At 44.0% G+C, this 20,684-nt stretch overlaps 1 protein-coding gene across 18 annotated transcripts in view; it reads left to right on the plus strand.

Moving 5' to 3' along the window:
- FRMPD4 (FERM and PDZ domain containing 4) overlaps positions 1-20,684 on the plus strand; it is a 908,838-nt gene that overhangs the window by 877,314 nt on the left and 10,840 nt on the right. For all 18 annotated transcript variants that reach the window (XM_078363746.1, XM_078363741.1, XM_078363745.1 and 15 more), the window contains 5 exons: positions 1,417-1,553; positions 3,860-3,986; positions 6,255-6,344; positions 6,892-7,074; positions 9,902-10,040. In XM_078363746.1, coding sequence (XP_078219872.1) covers positions 1,417-1,553; positions 3,860-3,986; positions 6,255-6,344; positions 6,892-7,074; positions 9,902-10,040 — 676 coding nt within the window. The remainder of the gene's footprint in view (positions 1-1,416; positions 1,554-3,859; positions 3,987-6,254; positions 6,345-6,891; positions 7,075-9,901; positions 10,041-20,684) is intronic.

Raw genomic sequence — 20,684 nt, forward strand, 5'->3', positions numbered from 1 at the left:
AGCAATGCAGTGCTTTCCAGCAGCACCTAGCTCACTGCCTTGTGCTTAAGTAGTGAGTTGGTGAGGACTACTCTAAAGCCAACCTCTGTGCCCATGCGGCACTTCACACTTGGTGACATACTCTCAGCCTCTCTTCAATTGGATCCCCACCACAAACCGTGTGCGATAGGTGGCCTTATTCTACAGAGGTGCGAACTTAGGCTGAAAGAGAAGGAATGACTCCCAGAAAGTCAAGCACTTGGAAAAGCAGGGCAGTTACCACTGAAGTCAATGGATAGCTCCCCTTGACCCAGTGTGCCCATGTGCTGTGATAAAGCACCTGATGTGCTTCACATCTAATCCTCCAGCCACTCCAGTGAGATAGTTGGTATCACTCTGGAGTATCACCCCATTGCACAGATGAGTAAACTGCGGCTGCAAGAGTTAAAGTGAATGGTCTAAAATTACCTACACAGGTAGTCACTGGGAAAGCAAGAACGCCAGAGCACGTGGGTGCGAGTCCCAGGCTACAGTGCTCAATCACCCTGCTAATTCCGCTTCCCTGCAGCTGTTGTGGCTGATGACAAGGAGGAGGAGAATGATGTTGGTGGTGACAGTAGTACAGTTCTAGGAGCTTTTGGAGATTTGTTTTGGCTTTTCTTGAGACAGGGTCTCGCTCTGTTACCGAGTCTGGAGTGCAGTGGCTCACTACAGCCTCAAACTCTTGGGCTCAAGCGATCCTCCTGCTTAAGCCTCCCGAGTAGCTGAGACTACAGGCACACGCCACCATGCCCAGCTAATTTTTGTATTTTTTGAAGAAACCGGATTTTGCCACGTGGCCCAGGCTGATTTTGAACTGCTGGGCTCAAGCAATCCGCCCGCCTCAGCTTCTCAAAGTGCTGGGATTCTACAGGCTTTTCATGGTTCACTCATTTAATCATCAGCACAACCCAGTGAACAGGGAGCAGTATTATCCCCAATTTACAGAAGAGGAAACTGAGACACAGACAATTAAGAAGGTCCCCAGGTTTGCTCCCCTTATGAAGTGGAAGAAACGAGTTTCAAGCCCGGGATTCCAATTCAAGCAGCCTAACTCCAGAAGCCACATTATGCTATCAATGCTTTATGCATTCAACTGCGGCACCTGTGTTTGGAAATTTCATACCTAAATTCCTAATTGTTTTTACAAAAAGCTAAATATTTAAATAGCAGCTCGTCGATGAATGCTAAATGTTTTGTGTCGTCTCTGTGTTTGTGCGTGCAATTAAATAATGACTCGTTTCCAAGCAGCGCGGTGGAGATGTTTCCACATTTAGCCTCCGAGCCTGGGAAGTGAAGGTTGAAACACTCTGGGGAAATCTATGTCACCTGTTCTCTAAGTCCACACGCTGCAGCCCATTCTTTGACAAGCTGTGCCCCCTGCTGGTCTCTTCGCAGAGTTGTAACGATGTGGTTCAGGAGCGATTTGGGCCGGAGCTGAAATATGATATAGCCCTGCGGCTGGCCGCGTTACAAATGTACATTGCAACTGTTACCACCAAGCAAACGCAGAAAATCTCCCTCAAATACATCGAGTAAGTGTTGGCTCTCATCTCCATTTCGGAGACAGACATGCCACCTCCTTTAGCCCAGGGGGTATTTTTGTTCTTTGTCCAAAATTGATCTTGTTTGTGGCAAAGCATTTATTTGCCAGTGGCAAAATGTATGAATATCATGCTCATTTCTGGTAGAAGAGATCCATTTCTAATTCACCTTTACAGCATTGTTAAGATGAAGGACACATTTTAAATGAAGCATAAATTTTTCAGTTCCCTAAAATGGTTTGATTCCAAGTCAAGCTTTGGTCTCAGCTCTTTTCACACATTAACTTAAATTTTCATAACATACCTATGAGATGAATAGGATTTTAGCTTCATTTTACAGATGAGCAAACTGAGGCACAGAGTAACTTGCCCAAGTCAAGTGGCTATTAATGGGGAGATACAGGATTCAAACCTAGGCAGTGGGACTCGCCACTGTGCTACAGTTTGTGTGATGCGTTGAGGCATCTGTGTTTGGAAACACATGTAATGCTAAAGCCTTGGACCCCTCTCCCTGCTTACAATCTCACCTCCAAAAGATGTAGAAACTAATTAAAATCCCACTTTCCAAAGAAGCTTCTCCTGCGCTGCCTAGAAAGCCTTTCTAAATTCCACAATGCTAGGTTGACCCACCGGGGCCAAAATGGCTTTTCTCAATAAATTCATGAGTCTGTGCTGGGGAGGATTGGATCTCTAACTTGCCGGCTTTAACACCACCGTTCTCACAACTCTGAGTCACCTGTTGACATGTAGGGACAAATCCTCATGGGTAATTTGAGAACCTAGGGCCTTCAGTTCACTCCTTCCAGATGGTTTCTCTCTCCCCCACACACATATGCATGACTATAGCTGAGATCTCACGCTCAGCCAGACAGGTTCACGCCCTCTCCCACTCTCCTTTCTGAAGTTCCTGGGGACAGGTGAAGCTGGCTGCCGTTTGAAAAGGTGGCCTGCACAACCTGCGATGATTTTCAGACAATTAGAATGCATTTGTTTTCCTACTTTCTGTACTCACATTTTACTAGGTTGAACATTGTATGGTCAAAACTGACTCAGAGCTATCTGGCTTGAGTAAGAATCTTGAAAAGTCCACAATAATATTCTCATCCATAAATTGCTTTGACCAACAAATATTCATTGAGCATTTTAGATAGCACGCACATTAGGACAGCAGAAAATAGTAATATGTATGAGTTATATTCCTGGCCACTTGAGGAACCTGTGGTCTGATTGTAAAGACAACGTATAAAAAAATGTGAAAAGTAATTATGTGAAATAATGATACAAGTAGGATTACAAGATAGCCCACAATTAGTGCCAAATGATGGCAAAGGACAGTAAATACAAGTTGAAAAGGAAGAAAAACATAATCATGAAATATACCATCTTAACTAGCGAAGACTATGAATGGGCAAGTGGGAGGGGTAGGCTGTCTTCCTGCCCTTTTTGGAGAGGACCTGGAACAGGAGAAATAACTGGAATCCTCTTGAGGGTCTTCACATAATTTAGAAGACACTGGTTAGACACATAACCCAGGGTAGGATTTCTATTCCAGGATAGATTTCCTAGAATTCAAAATCTGAGACCTTCTTAGAAAGGGGCTGTAGTCATTTCAGGGGAAATTGGCTCTTTGTAAAAATATATTAATGCAGTCCCATTTGTTGTTTTGTTGTATATCCACACCCATGAATGATGCCTGCATCTCCACATCAATACCGGGCACACTTGAGGGTCATGAATCATACCCAGTTCCACACTAGCAGCACGAAATGTTGATGGAAGTTGTTACACACGAATTGGCTGGGACAAAAGAGAACTGTGTGTGCCTAGAGAAATAGCCATGGAGGAGGGCAGGGACAGGGAAGAGTGGTTTGGAGACATGAAGGAGTTGCATCATTTCTTCTAAGAGCAGGTAGTGAGATTGGAGAAGAGAAATCAAAAAAGGAATGGAGAGAAATTGGTGTTGGAAATACAAACGCAGATACGTGAGTGACTTTGAAGAGATCCAGAAGTCGGTTGGACAAAATGTCTATTTGCTTTCCACTGGTTCCAAATACCTCCTTAGCATTGTCTCTAGAGAGTGAGGAATAGGTTTCTTTTAAAATGCAAACATATGTATTCATGATCAAGTAGTGTGTGTCCTGAGTGTAAATTAAAAGCTATTTCCCTAATTGGGGACTTGTCTCCATTCTCTGCCTTACCAGGAGTTCATTTGTTCCAACAAACATCAGAGCCCCATTCTGTCTTAGATAACTAATCATCACAAGAATGTGAAATTAAAGATATGTTCTTTATTGCAGAAAAGAATGGGGATTAGAGACTTTTCTTCCCTCTGCTGTGCTGCAAAGCATGAAAGAGAAGAACATAAAGAAAGCACTTTCACACCTTGTCAAAGCAAATCAAAACTTGGTACCACCGGGTAAAAAGGTATCACATTTGCATCTTAATAGAAAATTATAAAGAAAGAGGCTTGAACGCATTGTTTAAAATGTTTAAAATTAGCTCATGAATAAAATACTTAGCACCATATTTTCAGAAGCAGTAAAACTGTAACTTTTTTCTAACTATTAGCATGTTTCTAACACTAATGAAAAATAAGTATTCATATAGAAACCCATTTAATTCTCACAAGTTATGGACTCCATATTGTAGCGGGGGAGGTGTGCGTTCATGTGCCCATGCAGGAAAAGTTTGCATAGCCTCTAAGACACTGTGAATAGAAGATAGAACTGTGAAATAATTCTATGTTTCAATCACGCAATTTCTTACTGCTCAGACCAGCTTAAATGCACCACAGCCAGCAAGGGCCCTTCCAGGCCAGAGGCCACATTAATTAAAGCAGGGATCGTCAACTGTGACATAACTGACATTTGGGAACAGATCATTCTTTGTTAGGGAGTTACAGGGTACAGCCTGTGGATTGTGGGGTGCTTAGCAGCATCTCTGGTCTCTATCCACAAGATGCCGGTAGCACGCTCCTGTGATCGTGCCAAATGTGCTCTGGGGAACAAAATCACCCCTGTTGACAAACGTTGGATTCAATCCTATCTTTGGAGGGAAGACAAAATTATTGCTGTCATTCCCCATCATTAGTGTTAAAATGTTTTTATCCTTTTGTTTTTGTTTTCATTAAGTAGGAGAAGCACAAACGACATTTTAAAATACACTGTTGGTCGGAAAAGAGAAGTATGGTTTATAGGTAATAAAAAACAAGAGACTCCAGGAACCAGAAAGAGAAGGAGCCTGAAAATACTGGATCTGTAAAATTGGAAGCAGTCTTATAACCAAGAATTCTTTCTAACTGATATTAGCTGGAGAAATCTGTGTGACTCTAATACAGATCACTTTATGTGGAAAATTATTTTCTCTTAGTATCTGATTTTTTAAGTCATTTTTACTGGGTAAGGCACATTTATTTCTATCCCCTCCTCACCCATGATGCTTTTTTTTTTTTTTAAGTATAATCAGGTTCAACACACTATCAGCCACCTTTGACTCACTTCCCAGTTTCATGGGAAGGATGTCTTCGATCACAGTGAGCATTCAGCTTATAGAGATAGAGCCAGATGATGCGGGTCAAGTTCTTTTTAAGTTCAGTTCTGATTTGTTGGAAGCTAATTTCTGTAATTGTGACTTTTTTCAAGCCTGGCCCACTTGATAATTTAGATAACTGCTATGAGATCAATCAACCTATCCATTTATCCATCACTGTCCTTCTTCAAAGTTTGTTTTTCTAGCCAAGAGTGAATAGTTGGCTTTCAAAACAATTTGCAAATGCTTTGCATTTTTGAAAGAAGAGGGATGGATGAATTGTGCTAAATAAAAATCACATAAAGAGCAGTACGTTTCGATATAGTTAATAAGTTGGCAAGTCATCTGCAATTGAAAACAGAATTTTATGTTCATTGCTACTTAATGGTGGTCTGCACCTTGTTGGAAAATTTCAACCTTAATAAACATCCCTGGTACATTCCATATGAAATATGGACCTTTTTTTAAAAAAATCAAATGCTCTTTTTAGTGATATGGGAACTTACATTTTTAAATTTTTGTAAAGATAACTTTTATCTGGATAAAATTTCATTTATAAATCATTCGTGAAACTCAACAGATTTTCCAAGTTGAATTAATAAAACAGAGCCTTATATAGCAAGTTCAAACATTTCCACAATGATTGGATCTCAAAAAGTTCATTTCCCCAGAACACTGGCAAGGACTGGAAGAAACTTGAGAGGGGAAGTATAAAGAGCCTGTTTAAAAGGCTTTGCCTAGATTGCAGGTGTGTATTCAAAATGATTCCCATAAGTACATTCAGGTGAGTCTCTCGTGCAATGGGAATATATCTAGACACCTCATCTTTGTCCATAATTGCAAGTAGAAGGCACCACTCACCTCTTGAAATCTCCCAGTGAGCACTTGTTGAGTGCCCTGGCACAGCATATCTATACCCATGAGTGCCCCATACATTGACCCCCTAATAAATAAGATTTCAATCTTGATGTCATGTTTCAGTCCTTCATCAGGAAGCCAAATATGTAACAACTTTATTCCTGATGAAGAGTCTTTGTCACACCCCAACTTTTCAGCAGTAAAATCATCCTTCTATCTTACCCTTGTTTTCTGCTGGTCTCCAGCTGAAATGGAGTCATACCCAATAGCATTAACTAACACCTGAGTTTTCTTTTCTCTCCTCAGCTCTCTGCACTACAAGCCAAGGTCCATTATCTCAAGTTCCTCAGTGACCTGCGATTGTATGGGGGCCGTGTGTTCAAGGCAACATTAGTGGTAATTGCTTTTTTCTTTTTTTTTTTTTTCTTTCTCGGAAGCCACAGCAGCTCAGTCCACCTCTGATGACAAAAGCACATCAGCTGCGAATCTTCTCCAGCCTTCATTTCTAACCAACTTCACAACAGTAGTCTGAAAATATCAGAAGAAATGTTAAACTAGAAACTAACACTGCAGAATGCCCTAGAAAACGAAATGTGAAGAACCAAGAGAATCAAAGGATTCTCACAATGGCCTTTTTTAAAATCATTGTGCCAGAAGTTACTTTCACAGTAAAAGAAGAAAGACTAAAAAGAAAAACCTTATTTCTAAAAGCATCTTATAATTATGAACATACTGTGCTATAACATTTACTTTCTAATTATTCATAATTTATCAGAGCCTCAATTCATTCATGTATCTGGTTCTTCTAATTGGATGATTAAGTACAGTATGACCCAGAAACACTTTCTAAAGAAAATGTAATCTTATAAAAATAGGATCGTAGGTTCAAGTTGGCATGGCATTTCAGTTCAGTATTTTTATGTTGTCAACCTCTCTTTCTCAGCAGGCAGAAAAGCGCTCGGAAGTGACTCTCCTGGTTGGGCCCCGGTATGGCATAAGCCACGTCATCAACACCAAAACCAATCTAGTGGCCCTTTTAGCCGACTTTAGCCACGTCAACAGGATCGAAATGTTTTCTGAGGAGGAGAGTTTGGTGCGGGTGGAACTCCACGTGCTAGATGTGAAGGCAAGTTTTTCAGATGTTGATACATTGCCTTGCTGTAAATAGCTAATTTCTGATAACACTGCTGGTGTTTACAAGGCAGTCAAGTGTCAATGTGTGCAGAGCATCACAGATGCAATGTAGTGCAGAAAATAATCCACCCAACTCAGGCCTGGGGTGCTCCAGTTCTCACTAAATTACCGTGTGATTGGGAACAGGTCGCTATACTTCTCTGGGCTCAGTTTTTTAATTCTTACATGAGAAAGCAACATGTATAATTTCTAGGTCCCTTCTGACTTTAGAATATGTGATTTGTAGTTATAGAGTAGGGGAAACTTTTCTGAACTAACTTTCTAGAATATATGACTCAAATCAAGAGGGGGATTTTCCCCAACTGTCTTTAGAATTCTTACTCCCTTTACTTAGGTTGGGTCCATGTGTGTTTATTCTTTTGGAAAAGCTTGATGTCTTAGTTCTTCTGCCTTCTCATGGTTGTTCTTCTCATATGGTAGCAATTGATACAGACTGAACATCTGACCCCAAGAATTTTATGGCCATTCCATTTAAAACAAAAATCTGGCTGGGCGTAGTGGCTCATGCCTGTCATTTCAGTACTTTGGGAGGCCAAGGCAGGCAGATCACGAGGTCAGCAGTTTGAGATAAGCCTTGCCAACATGGTGAAACCCCATCTCAACTAAAAAAACAAAAATTAGCTGGATGTGGTGGTGTTTGCCTGTAATCCTAGCTACTTAGGAGCTCAAACAGGAGCATCACTTGAACCTAGGAGGCAGAGGTTGCAGTGAACCGAGATCATGCCATTGCACTCCAGCCTGGGTGACAGAGTGAGACTCCATCTCAAAAAAAAAAAATCTGAGATGGTCCACAAATGGCAAAACCCTACTCCCAAAAGAGAACAGGAAATAGTCCAGGTTCCTGGCATCCACCTTGTTTTCCCAGTAGAGATGAGTTATTGGATTTTGGCAATGGCAATATTCCTATTGTTTCTATAAAGGAAAGGCACTGGAACAAAGGGTAATAGTGACGTCACAAAGGAGACAACATCAGCCTGGAGGGTGCTCTGAGAACAGCCAGGGAGGACCCAGCCCTACCTGTATCCCCACTAGGGTGGTGTGGGAGGAGTGGATTCACAGTAATTGAGAATGTGGCAAAGCACATCAGAATACACCAGAGAGCTCTGCAGTTGGAACAGATGATCATGAAAGAATGTGGAGCTCAGACATGCTGGCTGTGGCCTATGGGATTTCATGGGCTGGATTCAGAGGGTTCCCATTGACTTCATGGCAAGCTGAAAGTATAAGGATAGCCTTGGAATGCCCACCTACCCCATGAGCAAAGAGGCTGAGAGAAATAGCCCCATCACGGAGACAGGTGGATGGAAAGGTGAACTGGATGCAGTTATTACAGATCTGATTACAGAGATCATCTGTCCTAAACAGAAATGAGTGGCGTGCCTGGCTGATGGTGTCCTGCCTATATAGAATGTGGTGGCTTGGACGCTGAGGAGACCTCAAATGAAGTGGGAAAAAAAGGCAGTTCAACAAGTAGTACAGGGGCTTTGGCAGGGAAGTTACATTTTACCGGCTGGGGTCATTGAACCGGCCAGTGTCCTATATCTAGGAGTGAAAGGAAGAAGCCTGCTGTCTTGCTGTCTCTGTGCCTGTCTTCGTATCTACTTTTTCTTGATTCTTTATTTCTCTCACTTTCTCTTTTGACAAGAATACACCCTTCTTAACTCAATGAGAAAAACTGCTTCATCAAACACTTTTTTCCCCTATAAGCCCCAAATCCATGTCCAGTTGTATAATAACCTCATGGTTTCAAGAGTTTTAATTAGGCCTTTTATCAACTCCCAGCTGTTTTACCCTCCTGTAAATCTACAATTACATTTAGAAGCAACCTTTTACTGGATCTCTGGCACTTTTCATTCAGTCTTAGCAGTCATTTCCACTTGAAATTCATACTGTGAACCCAAAACTTAATCTTTCTGTAATTTGAGATTGTGGGTTCACTGCTGGTAACTGAAGTAACTGGTAACTTAACTAGTTAATTTACCAGTTTAACAGGTTTGCTTTTAAATGCTAAAAATGTTAATTATTTGGGAAGAAAACAATCTTTTTTTTCATTTCAGTGTGGTTTGGGGGCCAGGTGCAATGGCTCACACCAGCAATCCCAGCACTTTGGGAGGCTGAGGCGGGCAGATCATTTGAGGTCAGGAGTTGGAGTCCAGCCTGGCCAACATTGCAAAACCCCATCTCTACTAAAAATTCAAAAATTAGCCTGGTGTGGTGGCGTGTGCCTGTGATCCTAGCTACTCGGGAGGTTGAGGCGTAAGAGTCACTTAAACCCAGGAGAGGTGGAGGTTGCAGTGAGCCGAGTTCATATATACATATATACATGCTGTATATATGTATATACACATACATGCTGTATATATGTATATATGTATATACACATACATGCTGTATATATGAACTCGGCTCACTGCAACCTCCGCACAGTAATATGCGGAGAACTGATTTCTCTGTGCATTTGACATATCACTCAGAAATGTCAACTTTGATTTTATTATATACATATATACGTATGTATGTGTATATACACATATATATGACTTGGAAGAGATTCAAAATGTCCAGGCTTTTTAGATGGTGTGTCCTGAATTTTTCTCAGTAAGGCACTTGGTGTTATCCTTGGCTTTTTCTCCTGCTTTGGGGTTCTCCCATGAAATGTTTAATAGCTCCTTTTTCCATAAGCATAAATGCAGCCATTGACACTCTAGAGATGTTATTAAGAATGGATGACTTTAACCAAAATGTTCTCTTTTGTGTAGCCCATCACGCTCCTGATGGAATCCTCGGATGCCATGAACCTGGCCTGCTTGACCGCTGGATATTACCGGCTGCTCGTCGATTCCAGGAGGTCGATATTTAACATGGCCAACAAGAAAAACACAGCGACCCAGGAAACAGGTATTCTCTTCCTGAACTCATGAAGCACTGACCTCCCTGCAAACACCCCACCTGACAATAATAAGGATGTTTCCTGAAAAGCTAAAATTGTACCCACAAAATAATCTAATGTACAAATTCAACTTACAAAGCCTTCAGATATCTCTGATGTGGGCTAATCGTTAAAAACAAAAATGCTGACTTCTCCGCACATTTGACATATCACTCAGAAATGTCAACCTTGATTTTATTATCGTGAAAGTCTCTATGGTTGGGTTTTCATGGTGGTACTTTTACAGAGGACTAATGTTGGAATGCCCAAACATGACTTGTGAACCCCTGCTTTAGGGCTGGTTTCTCCTGGGGATGTCCCAGGCCTGGTGTCTGGGAGCATCCTCCCTGTAGTCAGACTTGTTAGGCACATCACTTGCATAAAGACCACTAGGCAGACTTTGTATGAGCAACATGGCTGTTTATTCACCTGGGTGCTGGCAGGCTGAGTCTGAAAAGAGAGTCAGTGGAGGGCGGTATAATAGAAGTTGGTTTTTTAGGTTGGGGTAAGTGGTCATCTATTTTAGGGAGGGGAAGGGCATCAGGGGATGCATGGTCACAAGGGTAGGGGTCATCTATTACAAACAGGCATGATTATAAGGGTGGGGCGTTATCAGTTACAAGCAGGGGGCGGGGAGGTAAATTACATAGTTATAGGGGTGGGGTCTTGAGAAACCCAATGTGGTGGGGGGGAATTCTGCAAGGCTGAGCAGGAACAATGGTTGCAGGGGGAGAGCAATTAGTAGAGACAGGAAAAAGTTGGTTTTTTTTTTTTTTACTTCTTACTGTGGCCACCTGGTTAATTGTGGTTACTTCAGACTTTCTGGCTCCTGGGGACCATCCAGAGGTGTACATGTGGGTCACCAAGGCTATGATGGCTAGGCTTGGACTTGGAGGCCTGGCGTTCCCATGTTTTTATATATGTATAAGGAAAAAAGAGAAGGGAGTAGGGGCGATGTTTCTCATGGCGTCTTTGAGCATAACAGGGTGCTGCGCGGACACCTAAAAGAAAAGCCCATGATTTTTGTAGTTTAGTAGGTGTTTGGCTAAGTCCTTAGTAACATAATAGCTTTAAGATGGGTAGTGATGAAGCCTTGAGCCAAGGTCAGAATAGTTTCCAGTGTAGGGGTGCTCCCAGAAGATTTGGATGGAGAGGGATATGTGCAGTTTCTGGAGAGGTGTCATGCTGCATCCTGACATTAGCTTGGCTCTGCCTGGAGCTCATGAGTGATGGATTGGTATTTTTGGTTGATCCTAGAAGGGTGAAGACTGTGAAATAGGGCTGGGGAGATAAGACAGGCACATAACCAGGGAGAGTTGCCAAGGAATTTTGTCTTAAGCAGCTGAGAGGTCCTGGGACAGGGGGTGATATTGCGAGGTTGTTAAAAGTAGCATTTGCCATGATGGCTTGGATATGGTTTTATAGGAATTGAGAGACTAATCGGAAAACCCAAGGTCTGAATAAGAGGAGAAGGAAGACAGGTATTAAGGGAGTGAGGATTGGAAAAAGTCACGTCCTTCAGCTAGAAAACGGCCATGTCGATTTGGCAAGGTTATTTGCCTGGTGGCAAATTTTAGGGCCTTGTCTTTGAGTCTTTCGATATTATTATAAACTAGGCCAGACTGATTTAAGTAAAAACAGCATTCCTTGTTTAGAAATAATGTGACGGAGGTGGTGACCCCTGCTCTGCCAGTTCCAAGGCCTACAGTGGAGGCAGCAATCCCTATTCCCACGAGTAATGGAATTACCTGGATGACTCTTTTTGTTAGTAGGTGTCATTAGGGGGACAAGCAGTCGTTCATTGCTACTGGCAAACTGGATTCTAGGAATAAGGAAGACTAAGGCACAGGTGCCTGTCTGGTTAGTAGGTAGACACATATAGGTGGAAGAGCCACATAAGAAAACAAGGCCTGGGGCAAGGCAAAATTGAAAATGTACAGCGAATCACACTGCCACGTGTGTACCTATGCAACTATCTTGCATGTTCTTCACATGCACCCCAAAACCTAAATGCAATAAAAAAAAGAAAATTTAGGGTGACAAGTTGGGAGGGATCCTTGAAAGGGGAGTTAGATACCCAAACTCCTAAAGATCCTGCAAGGATAGCAGCAGTTAGAGGTTGAGAGGGAGATTGATGGGGTAACCGTGTAGTGGAGACAGTTGGATTTTCATCATGTATGAGGAAGCATGTAGCATTAACAGATAGTCTGCTGCTAACATTTGTAGGGCCAGGTATGAGTAAGCATGAAGAGGGGCTAGAAGAATCCAAGGAACAGCGAGAGGGTGGCCAAGGATGGAGTGAGAGAGAAGGTGCCAATCTAGACAATACTAACTCAATATTTTTGAGGTTATTAGTAGTGATAGAGGGTTTGTCAGTAAAGCAAAGTGAATATGCTCCTAAAGGCATATTAACATGTGTGTCAGGGCTTTGGAGATGAAGAGTAAAGCAGCACTTAGAAGGTGGGAGGTTACCCAAGGAAATTCAGTGGTTCGTTGATGGGAAATGCTTAGAGGAGCAGGAGTGGGGATAGTTGTGTGTGTAGTAAGGGTCCCAATATGGGCAGAGTGGAGTTGATATGAGGTGAGAGTAAATAGTTGCAGAGAAGTGTAGCAGCTTGTTTGTATGAAATGTTTGAGGATGTCTTGGTGAACCCATATAAGAAAGAGCCAGCAATTGTTTTTGCCAACAATGGGTTGGAATCAGTGAAGAGGGAATGGGTTAGATTGACGGTATGTTGAAGGATAGGGAATGACAGAATGGGACTAAGAATAAGAGTGAGCAGAAAAGTAGAGAAGAGAACTTTATTAGGGTGGAAGAATTGGAGTGTCCCTTGCCATGTATAGTCATTTATCCACTCAAGGAAGAAGTCAAGGGTGGAAGTTCATGGGTAGAACCACAGGATGTCAGCTAAAATGGTCTGGAGGAAAGCGGTGAACCAGCAAGGCAGCAGGCGTAGGGCATTTAAATGTAGATGAAAATGTAGATGAGAGGAGCAATCAGAAGTATGATTAGACAGAAAGCAACAGAAATAGAGAACTTGTGATGTGTACATCAAGTTTTAGGGGTGACCGTGTAGAGTCCTGTTGCAAGTAGCAAAGTTAAGAGAAGGATTCCTGTCAATGTTAGAATATAATCTAAACTCATGTGTGGTTTCTGTCTACTCTTGAGGAATTTGAGTTAGCTTAAGAGAACTAGGAGAGAGTACTCGCAACTTCCAAGAGGAGGCAGATGGCCTAGGCTGGTCATCGGATGGACACAGTTTAGTCTTAGACTGGTGAACCCAGTGGGGAGGGTCTTGTAGACAGACAGCAGTTGGGGTGCTGTAGACAACCAGGTAGGGACCCTTCCACCGAGGCTGCAGAGCTGGAGAGAGAGGTTACATGCTTGACCAGCACTGATCCAGCTAAGGTGTCCTCATAAGGCCGGGTATCTGGAGTGGGTAAGAGGCAGCTTGCCGAATTGCCTGCCTAGTCTGTTGGAGAACTGGAAGATTGTCTTCAAGAGGACTAGTGTCTGGGAGAATGTTAGGCCCAAACAAAAAGGTACGGCCATATTAGAGTTCAAAGGGGCTGTATCCTGTGGGTTTCAGGGGAGTGGCATGAATTCTGAGGAGAGCAATAGGTAGAAGGGATACCAGTCCTTTGTTAGCTGAAGGGTGAGTTTGGTTAAGACGTGTTTTTAGAAGGCCATTAGCTTTTTCTACTTTCCTGATGACTGAGGGTGGTAAGGGGCATGGAGATTCCATGGAATGCTCAGGGCCTGAGAGACTGCTTTGGTGATTCGGCTAATGAAAGCAGGGCCATCGTCAGACTGTATGGAAGTAGACAGGCCAAATCGGGGAATGATATTTAACAGACAAGAAATAACAGCAATTGCCTTTTCTGTTCCAGTAGGGAAGGCTTTAATTCAGCCTGTAAAGGTATCTACCCATACAAGAAGATATTTGAATTTTCTGATACGAGGCAAATGAGTAAAGTTAACTGCCAATCTTGTGTGGGGACAAATCCCCGTGCTTGGTGAGTGGGAAAAGGAGGAGATCTTTAAAAATCCCTGGGGATTGGTAGAGTGGCAGATGGAGCACTGAGGTGTAATTGTTTTAAGGATGGACTTGCATGAAGGGAAGGAGGTAAGTGGTTCTGAGACAGGCCAAATGCTTACATTCCACATGAACATGGTCTGAAAGGAAGAAAGGACAAAGTGGGCTTGCGAGGCAGGAAGAAGGAATTTTCCTTGATTCAAAAACCAACTGCCTTGAGTGGGAAGTTACCAGTAGGTTAAGGATTTAGAATGAGAGTAAGTAGGAGTAATTGATAAAAAAGAATATATTGTCCGCTAGGAAGGGATATTGGTGCATTTGTTGCCTTCTTAGCTGTTTTGTTGGCAAACGCATTTCCTTGGGCAATGGGATCTAAAGTTTTTTGGTGTCCTTTAGAGTGGATGACTCCAGCCTTGGCTGGGAGAACAGCCTAAGGGAGGGTGTTTATTAAGGGGGCATTGATAATAGAAGACCCCTGTTTGGTAAGAAAACCTTTTTCTGCCCATATGGCAGCATGGTGGTATAGGATGTGGAAGGCATATTTAGAGTCAGTCTAGATTTTTACATGTAGTCTCTTAGCAAGAGTAAGAGCACGGGTTAAAGCAATGAGTTCAGCTTGCTGAGAAGTGGCAGAGGGAGGGAGTGGGAGCCTCAATGATACATGAGGGGGATACAACCGCATAACCAGCTTTAGCCAACTGACTGGGCTTTGAAGAACTGCCATTAATAAACCATGTGTGGTCTGGGTCTGGAATGGGAAAGAGAAATATGCAGAAACGGGGAGGATGCTGTATTAATTAGGGAGATACAGTTATAGGGTTTGGGACTTGTGTCTATGTGTGGTATTAGATGAGAGGCTGGATAAAAATCGGGGCTGTGTGCAGTAGTCACAGCAGGAGTGTGGATAACGAGTGGACAGAGTTGGATAAGAAGTGGGACGGATAACAGGTGTGGGAGATGCGAAGAGGATACTAAGCCTGAAGACTGGAGAGCTGTATAGAGTGAGGCAGAGCCTGCGATTTTGAAGGCCTCAGGAAGGAGTAGAGCAGAGGCAGCTGCCGCACGCAGGCACGAGGGCCAACCTAGGACAGTGAGGTCAAGCTGTTTAGAGAGGAAGGCAACAGGACGCAGACCTGGCTCTTGTGCAAGAACTGCAACTGCATAACGCTGAATTCCAGCAGTGTGTAAGGAATAGGGTTGGGTTGGATGAGTTCAGCCAAGAATGGGTTAAGGATTTTGTACAGGTGTTGGAAATAATAGATGCAATTAAGTGGGGCAGCCAAGGGAGCAGGAGGAATAGGCAGAGAGGTTACACAGGATACCTTGGAAAAGAAGGTTTCTTACTTTAGAAGAGAGTTAAGGCAGCTGGGGGTGGAAACAGGAAATGTCTCGGCACACAAACAGGATGGATGGGGAGGTGGTGTCCCACACCCTAGGCTTAAGGTAGGGGAACACAAGGGGAGCTGTAGAGGGAGGTACAGGTTCTGGGAGGAGTGAAGCAATGAGGTGTGGCTGGAACCCAGGAACAGTTAAGGAGGCAGACAATTTTGCTAGAATATCTTGGCCTAACAGAGGAACTGGACAAGTGGAGATGATTAGGAAAGAATGTGGAGAGGAGTGCTGGCCTCGTTGACACTAGACTTGGGGAGTTTTGAGAGGCCTGGAGGCCTTGCCGTCAGTTCCCACAACAGTTAGGGAGGCCAAGGCGGCAGGTTAGCATGGAGTGGTGGCCCCCCTATTGAGAAGGGGATGGACTTACCCTCCACCATAAGAGTTACCTGACGGTTGGCATCCGAGCTGGGCCAGGGGGCCTCCGAGATGTTCAGGCAGCATCAGTCTTTAGCCACCAAGCCGAGGAGCAGCAACGTGAGCTGGACAGTCCGACTTCCAGTGGGGGCCTGCACAGACAGCGCAGGGCTTAGGAGGACTCCCAGGCTGCGGGCATTCCTTGGCCCATTGGCCAGGTTTCCGACACTTGAAGCAAGGTCTGGGAGGGGCGGCTGGACACTGGAATCTGGGCGCTTTGAGGTCTTTGTGAGCCAGTGGTGTGGCTGAGGTTTGTGTTAGGACAGTTCTGAAATGCATGGCTGCTTGGCGGCTTCCTGCCTGTGTTAAACACCTTGAAGGGGAGGTCATTTAATTCTTGCTTTGGGGTTTGAGGGCCAGGTTTTTATTTCTGTAAGCTTTTTTAATGTTAGGGGATGATTGGGTGATAAATGTTTTTCAGAGGTGAGAGAATAAGAATGACATTTATGTTACTCCAGGTGAGATAATAAAGAGAAAGGAACATGCACCCTAACCATGCCTTAGGCTCCAGCCACCTCTCTAAGGGGGAATTTGGGGGCAGGAGCAGAGGAGTTAACCCTGGGCTGAACTGCAAGCCTGATGGGGTATGAGGTGGAGAGGTTACAGTAAGGGCATAAGGAGTTGGGTTGAGGGCAGAGGAGGGAGGCTCTGGGGGGTCAGGGTTACGGCCTGGATTAGAGTCTGGTTCAGACAGGCAGGGAGAAGAAAGGTCAAAAGGGTCAATGGACAAGGATTCTGAATCACTGGCAGAGGTAGGAGTGGATGGAAGGGAGAGAAGGAACATTTGAGATGAGCTGCATTGAGAGCAGAGATTAGGGAGGGATTAGAATGTAAAAAAAAATGCGTGGACATAGGGAATTTCAGACCATTTGCCCATTTGTTGACAAAAATTGCAGAATAGAAAAATTGAAAGTGCTGTTTTCTGGCCATTTAGAGCCATTGTCCAATTTATATTGTGGCCAAGCGGTATCGCAGAAAATAAGACCCTTAGGTTTTAGGTCAGGTGAGAGCCAGAGAGGTTTCAGGGTTTTTTTTTTCCCAGAACACAGGCTAAGGGAGAGGAGGGAGGAATGGAGGGCAGCAGAGACGAGGAAAGTGAATGGAACACCAAGCAGCTTAGCAGGCATCCCAGACTAAATCTGGTCTGAACCTGGGGTGAACTGGTCAAAGGGGGTGCCCCCACGTTGATCCGTCACCTAGGAGTGAGTGCAAGTGAGTGACCAGAGCAGATGTCTCCGCAATGATCAGTCACCAAGGGAAGACTGTCTTCCCGGTTCCATGATCCACATGGGATTTTTTCTGGTCATGAACCTCACAGAAAGTCCTGTCTTTCTTGTCTCCACTGAAAGGGAGAGGAAAATGAAACTGAGAGGAGGAGGAGGCTGACAGGTAGTGAGAAGGGCTAAAGAGAAGAGTGGAGGCAAACTGCTTACCTGATCTGAGGATGGTGAGTGGATCGTGGGCTGGTCTGATGAGCCTAGGTCATAGGTAGGTCTCTTCATGGAGGGGCCACAAGGAGTAGGGACAGGAGGTTTGGTCTCCCGAAGGAGTTCCCCTGTCCTGGGTTTTGGCACCAAATGTTAGGCATGTCAGTCAGGTAAAGAGTCTACCAGGCAGGCCTTGTGTGAGCAACATGGCTGTTCACCTGGGTGCACGTAGGCTGAGTCTGAATAGAGAGCCAGTGGAGCACAGTGGGATAGGAGTTGGTTTTATACATTGGGGCAAGTGGTCAGTTAAATGTGGTAATCTATTTTCGGGAGGGGAAGGGCATCAGGGGATGCATGGTCACAAGGGTAGGGGGCATCTATTACAAACATGCATGATCATAACGGTGGGGGTTATCCATTACACGCAGAGGGGAAGGTAGGTAAATTACACAGTTACACGAGTGGGGTCTTGAGAAACCCAATGTCCAGGGTGGAAACTCCACAAGGCTGAGCAGGAACAATGGTTGCAGGTTGCAGGGGGAGAGCAATTAGTGGAGGCAGGAACAAGTTTTTTGTTTTACTTCTGTGACCACCTGGTTACTTGTGGTTCAGACTTTCTGGCTCCTCGGGACCATCCAGAGGTGCACGTGCAGGTCACCAAGGCTATAATGGCCAGGCTTGGAGGCCTGACAAGACTGATGCCCAGGATTCTGGGAACTTTATAAACACAAAGATGTGGCTATTGCCTAGCACTTGGACTTGAGGGCACTAGAAGAGAATTGAAGCCATCTTGGATCCATAGTAGGAGCACCCAGATGGCAAAGACATCAAATAATTCAATTCAGTCACTTGACAGAACAAAAGGACCCCCACAGCGAGGACAGGGAGTGCTGCAAATGTTAAACTGATTACTCCTTTGACAGTAGGTGGTTTTCATTGGGTTTAGGACATTATTTCTTCAGTTATTTAAGCTTTTTCCTTCATCTACAGTGGATGCTTAGTAAATGTCACTGATAGACAGATGCCACCATTCTAGGCACAGCCACTGACCAGTTAAAAAAAATTATAGCCAGAGGTGCCATAATTGGGGTTTCTTTTAAAAGAAAGGGGGATTCTTAAATTTTACTGTTGTGTCTTTTTCTCCCCCTCAACCCTGCATTTCTCAGAGAAAATGCAGGAAAAAAGAGAAGGACGTTCTCTGTTAAACTGAGCAGAAACATCAATCTTTACTCCATAAATATGTTGCAATATATAGACATGATCACACATGCATACAGACCCACACACAGTTTACTATGATGGCCAGGGAGGAGAAGCAGCTCAGGCATAGAAAAAGGGAAGCCAGAAACAAGGAGAGATGGACAAACCATGTTAGAAGGCAGCACTTGGACCTTCAAGTCAAATCAATCTGAGCTTGAGTTTCCTCATTTGTAAAATGGGATTAAAAAACTAGCCTGCAAGGATTGGAAAAAAAACATCTAGGTACATCATCTAAAATGACTCTGTTAATAACTGGCAGTGAAAGAAAACACAGTGGCAGAAAGAACTGAGAATGACAGAGATAGATGCTGGGTGCAGTGGTTCATGCCTATAATTCCAACACTTTAGGAGGCTGAGGCAGGAGGATCACTTGAGCCCAGGAGTTTGACACCAGACTGGGCAACAAAGGGAGACCACCGTCTCTACAAAAAATATAAAAATTAGCCAGGTGTGGTGGCACGTGCCTGTAGTCCCAGCTACATAGGAGGCTGAGGTGGGAGGATACCTTAAGCCTAGGAGGTCAAGGCTGTAGTGAGCTAGGACTACACCTTTAAAAATTAGAAAGCGATAGAAACACACAAACGTTTACAAATAAATACAGAAGGCCAGATGTGGTGGCTCACGCCTGTAATCCCAGCACTTTGGGAGGCCGAGGTGGGCAGATCATGAGGTTAGGAAATAGAGACTACCCTGGCCAACATGGTGAAATCCCACCTCTGGTAAAAATACAACAATTAGCAAGGCATAGTGGTATGCACCTGTAGTCCCAGCTACTCAGGAGGTTGAGGCAAAAAAGAATTGCTTAAACCCAGGAGGTGGAGATTATGCCACAGCACTCCAGCTTGGGCAAGACCATCTCAAAAATAAATATAAAAATATAGAAAAGGAAAGAATACAAAGGAGGTGACAGGTGTTCATTGGGTTTGGCAATAAATTTTTTTTTTTTTCTGAGATGGAGTCTCGCTCTGCTGCCCAGGCTGGAGTACAATGGTGTGATCTCGGCTCACTGCAACCTCTACCTCCCAGGTTAAAGTGATTCTCCTGCCTCAGCCTCCCAAGTAGCCGGGATTACAGGCATATACCACCATGCCCAGCTAACTTTTGTATTTTTAGTAGAGACAGGGTTTCACCATGTTGGGCAGATTGGTCTTGAACTCCTGACCTTGTGATCCACCCACCTCTGCCTCCCAAACTGCTGGGATTACAGGAGTGAGCCATGATGCCCAACAGGCAGCAAACATTTTTATGACCACATGTTTTCATTGAGCTAGGAGATTTAGAGCAATTTAATGCTGACCTTTTAAATTCCAACGAAGGCTCGGCACGGTGGCTCAAGCCTGTAGTCTCCGCACTTGGGGAGTCCCAGGTGGGTGGATCAGTTGAGCCCAGGAGCTTGAGAACAGCCTGAGCAACAAAGTGAAACCCTGTCTCTACAAAAGAAAATTTAAAAACTAGCCATGTGTGGTGGCATACTCCTGTCGTCCCAGCTACTTGGGAGGCTGAGGTGGGAGGATCACGTTAGCCAGGAGGTCGAGGCTTTAGTGAGCCAAGCGCACTAGTGCACTCCAGCCTGGGTGGCAAGGCAAGATCCTGTCTCTTAAAAAAAGAAAATAAATTCCAAAGAGCAGTTCAGCAATTTGACACAATTGTCTTCTATTGGAAAACCACAGTTTTTGGCTTATTTTCAAATTGTAAAGTTCATCTTGAAGATCAATCCTTTCCTCATGGACTATAAAGATTGCAGAGGTATATGAAGAAATCCAAACCTACTATTCTAAACATGGTTACAGTTATCCACTCTGTCCGATTCATAGTGACCCACAACATAAGGTTTAATAGAACTGCAAGAGGCAAAAACTCAGTTACAGAAAGTATTATTATTGTGGGGAAAGAATGCGACTTCAGTCTCACCATCATGTCTCCCAGTTTCAAATACCTTTCCCCACTGTCAAAGACAGAGGGCCGGATGTAGGTGGAGAGAGAGAGAAGCAAGGATAGGGGAAAGAGAGCACACTCCAGAAAGAAACTGGCAGACCTAGGTTGAACAGCAGTCTTGACCTAGCATACTCTAATGCTAAACGCA

The sequence above is a fragment of the Callithrix jacchus genome, chromosome X (genome assembly GCF_049354715.1).
Source record: "Callithrix jacchus isolate 240 chromosome X, calJac240_pri, whole genome shotgun sequence".
In the NCBI taxonomy this organism is placed as follows: Eukaryota; Metazoa; Chordata; class Mammalia; order Primates; family Cebidae; genus Callithrix; species Callithrix jacchus.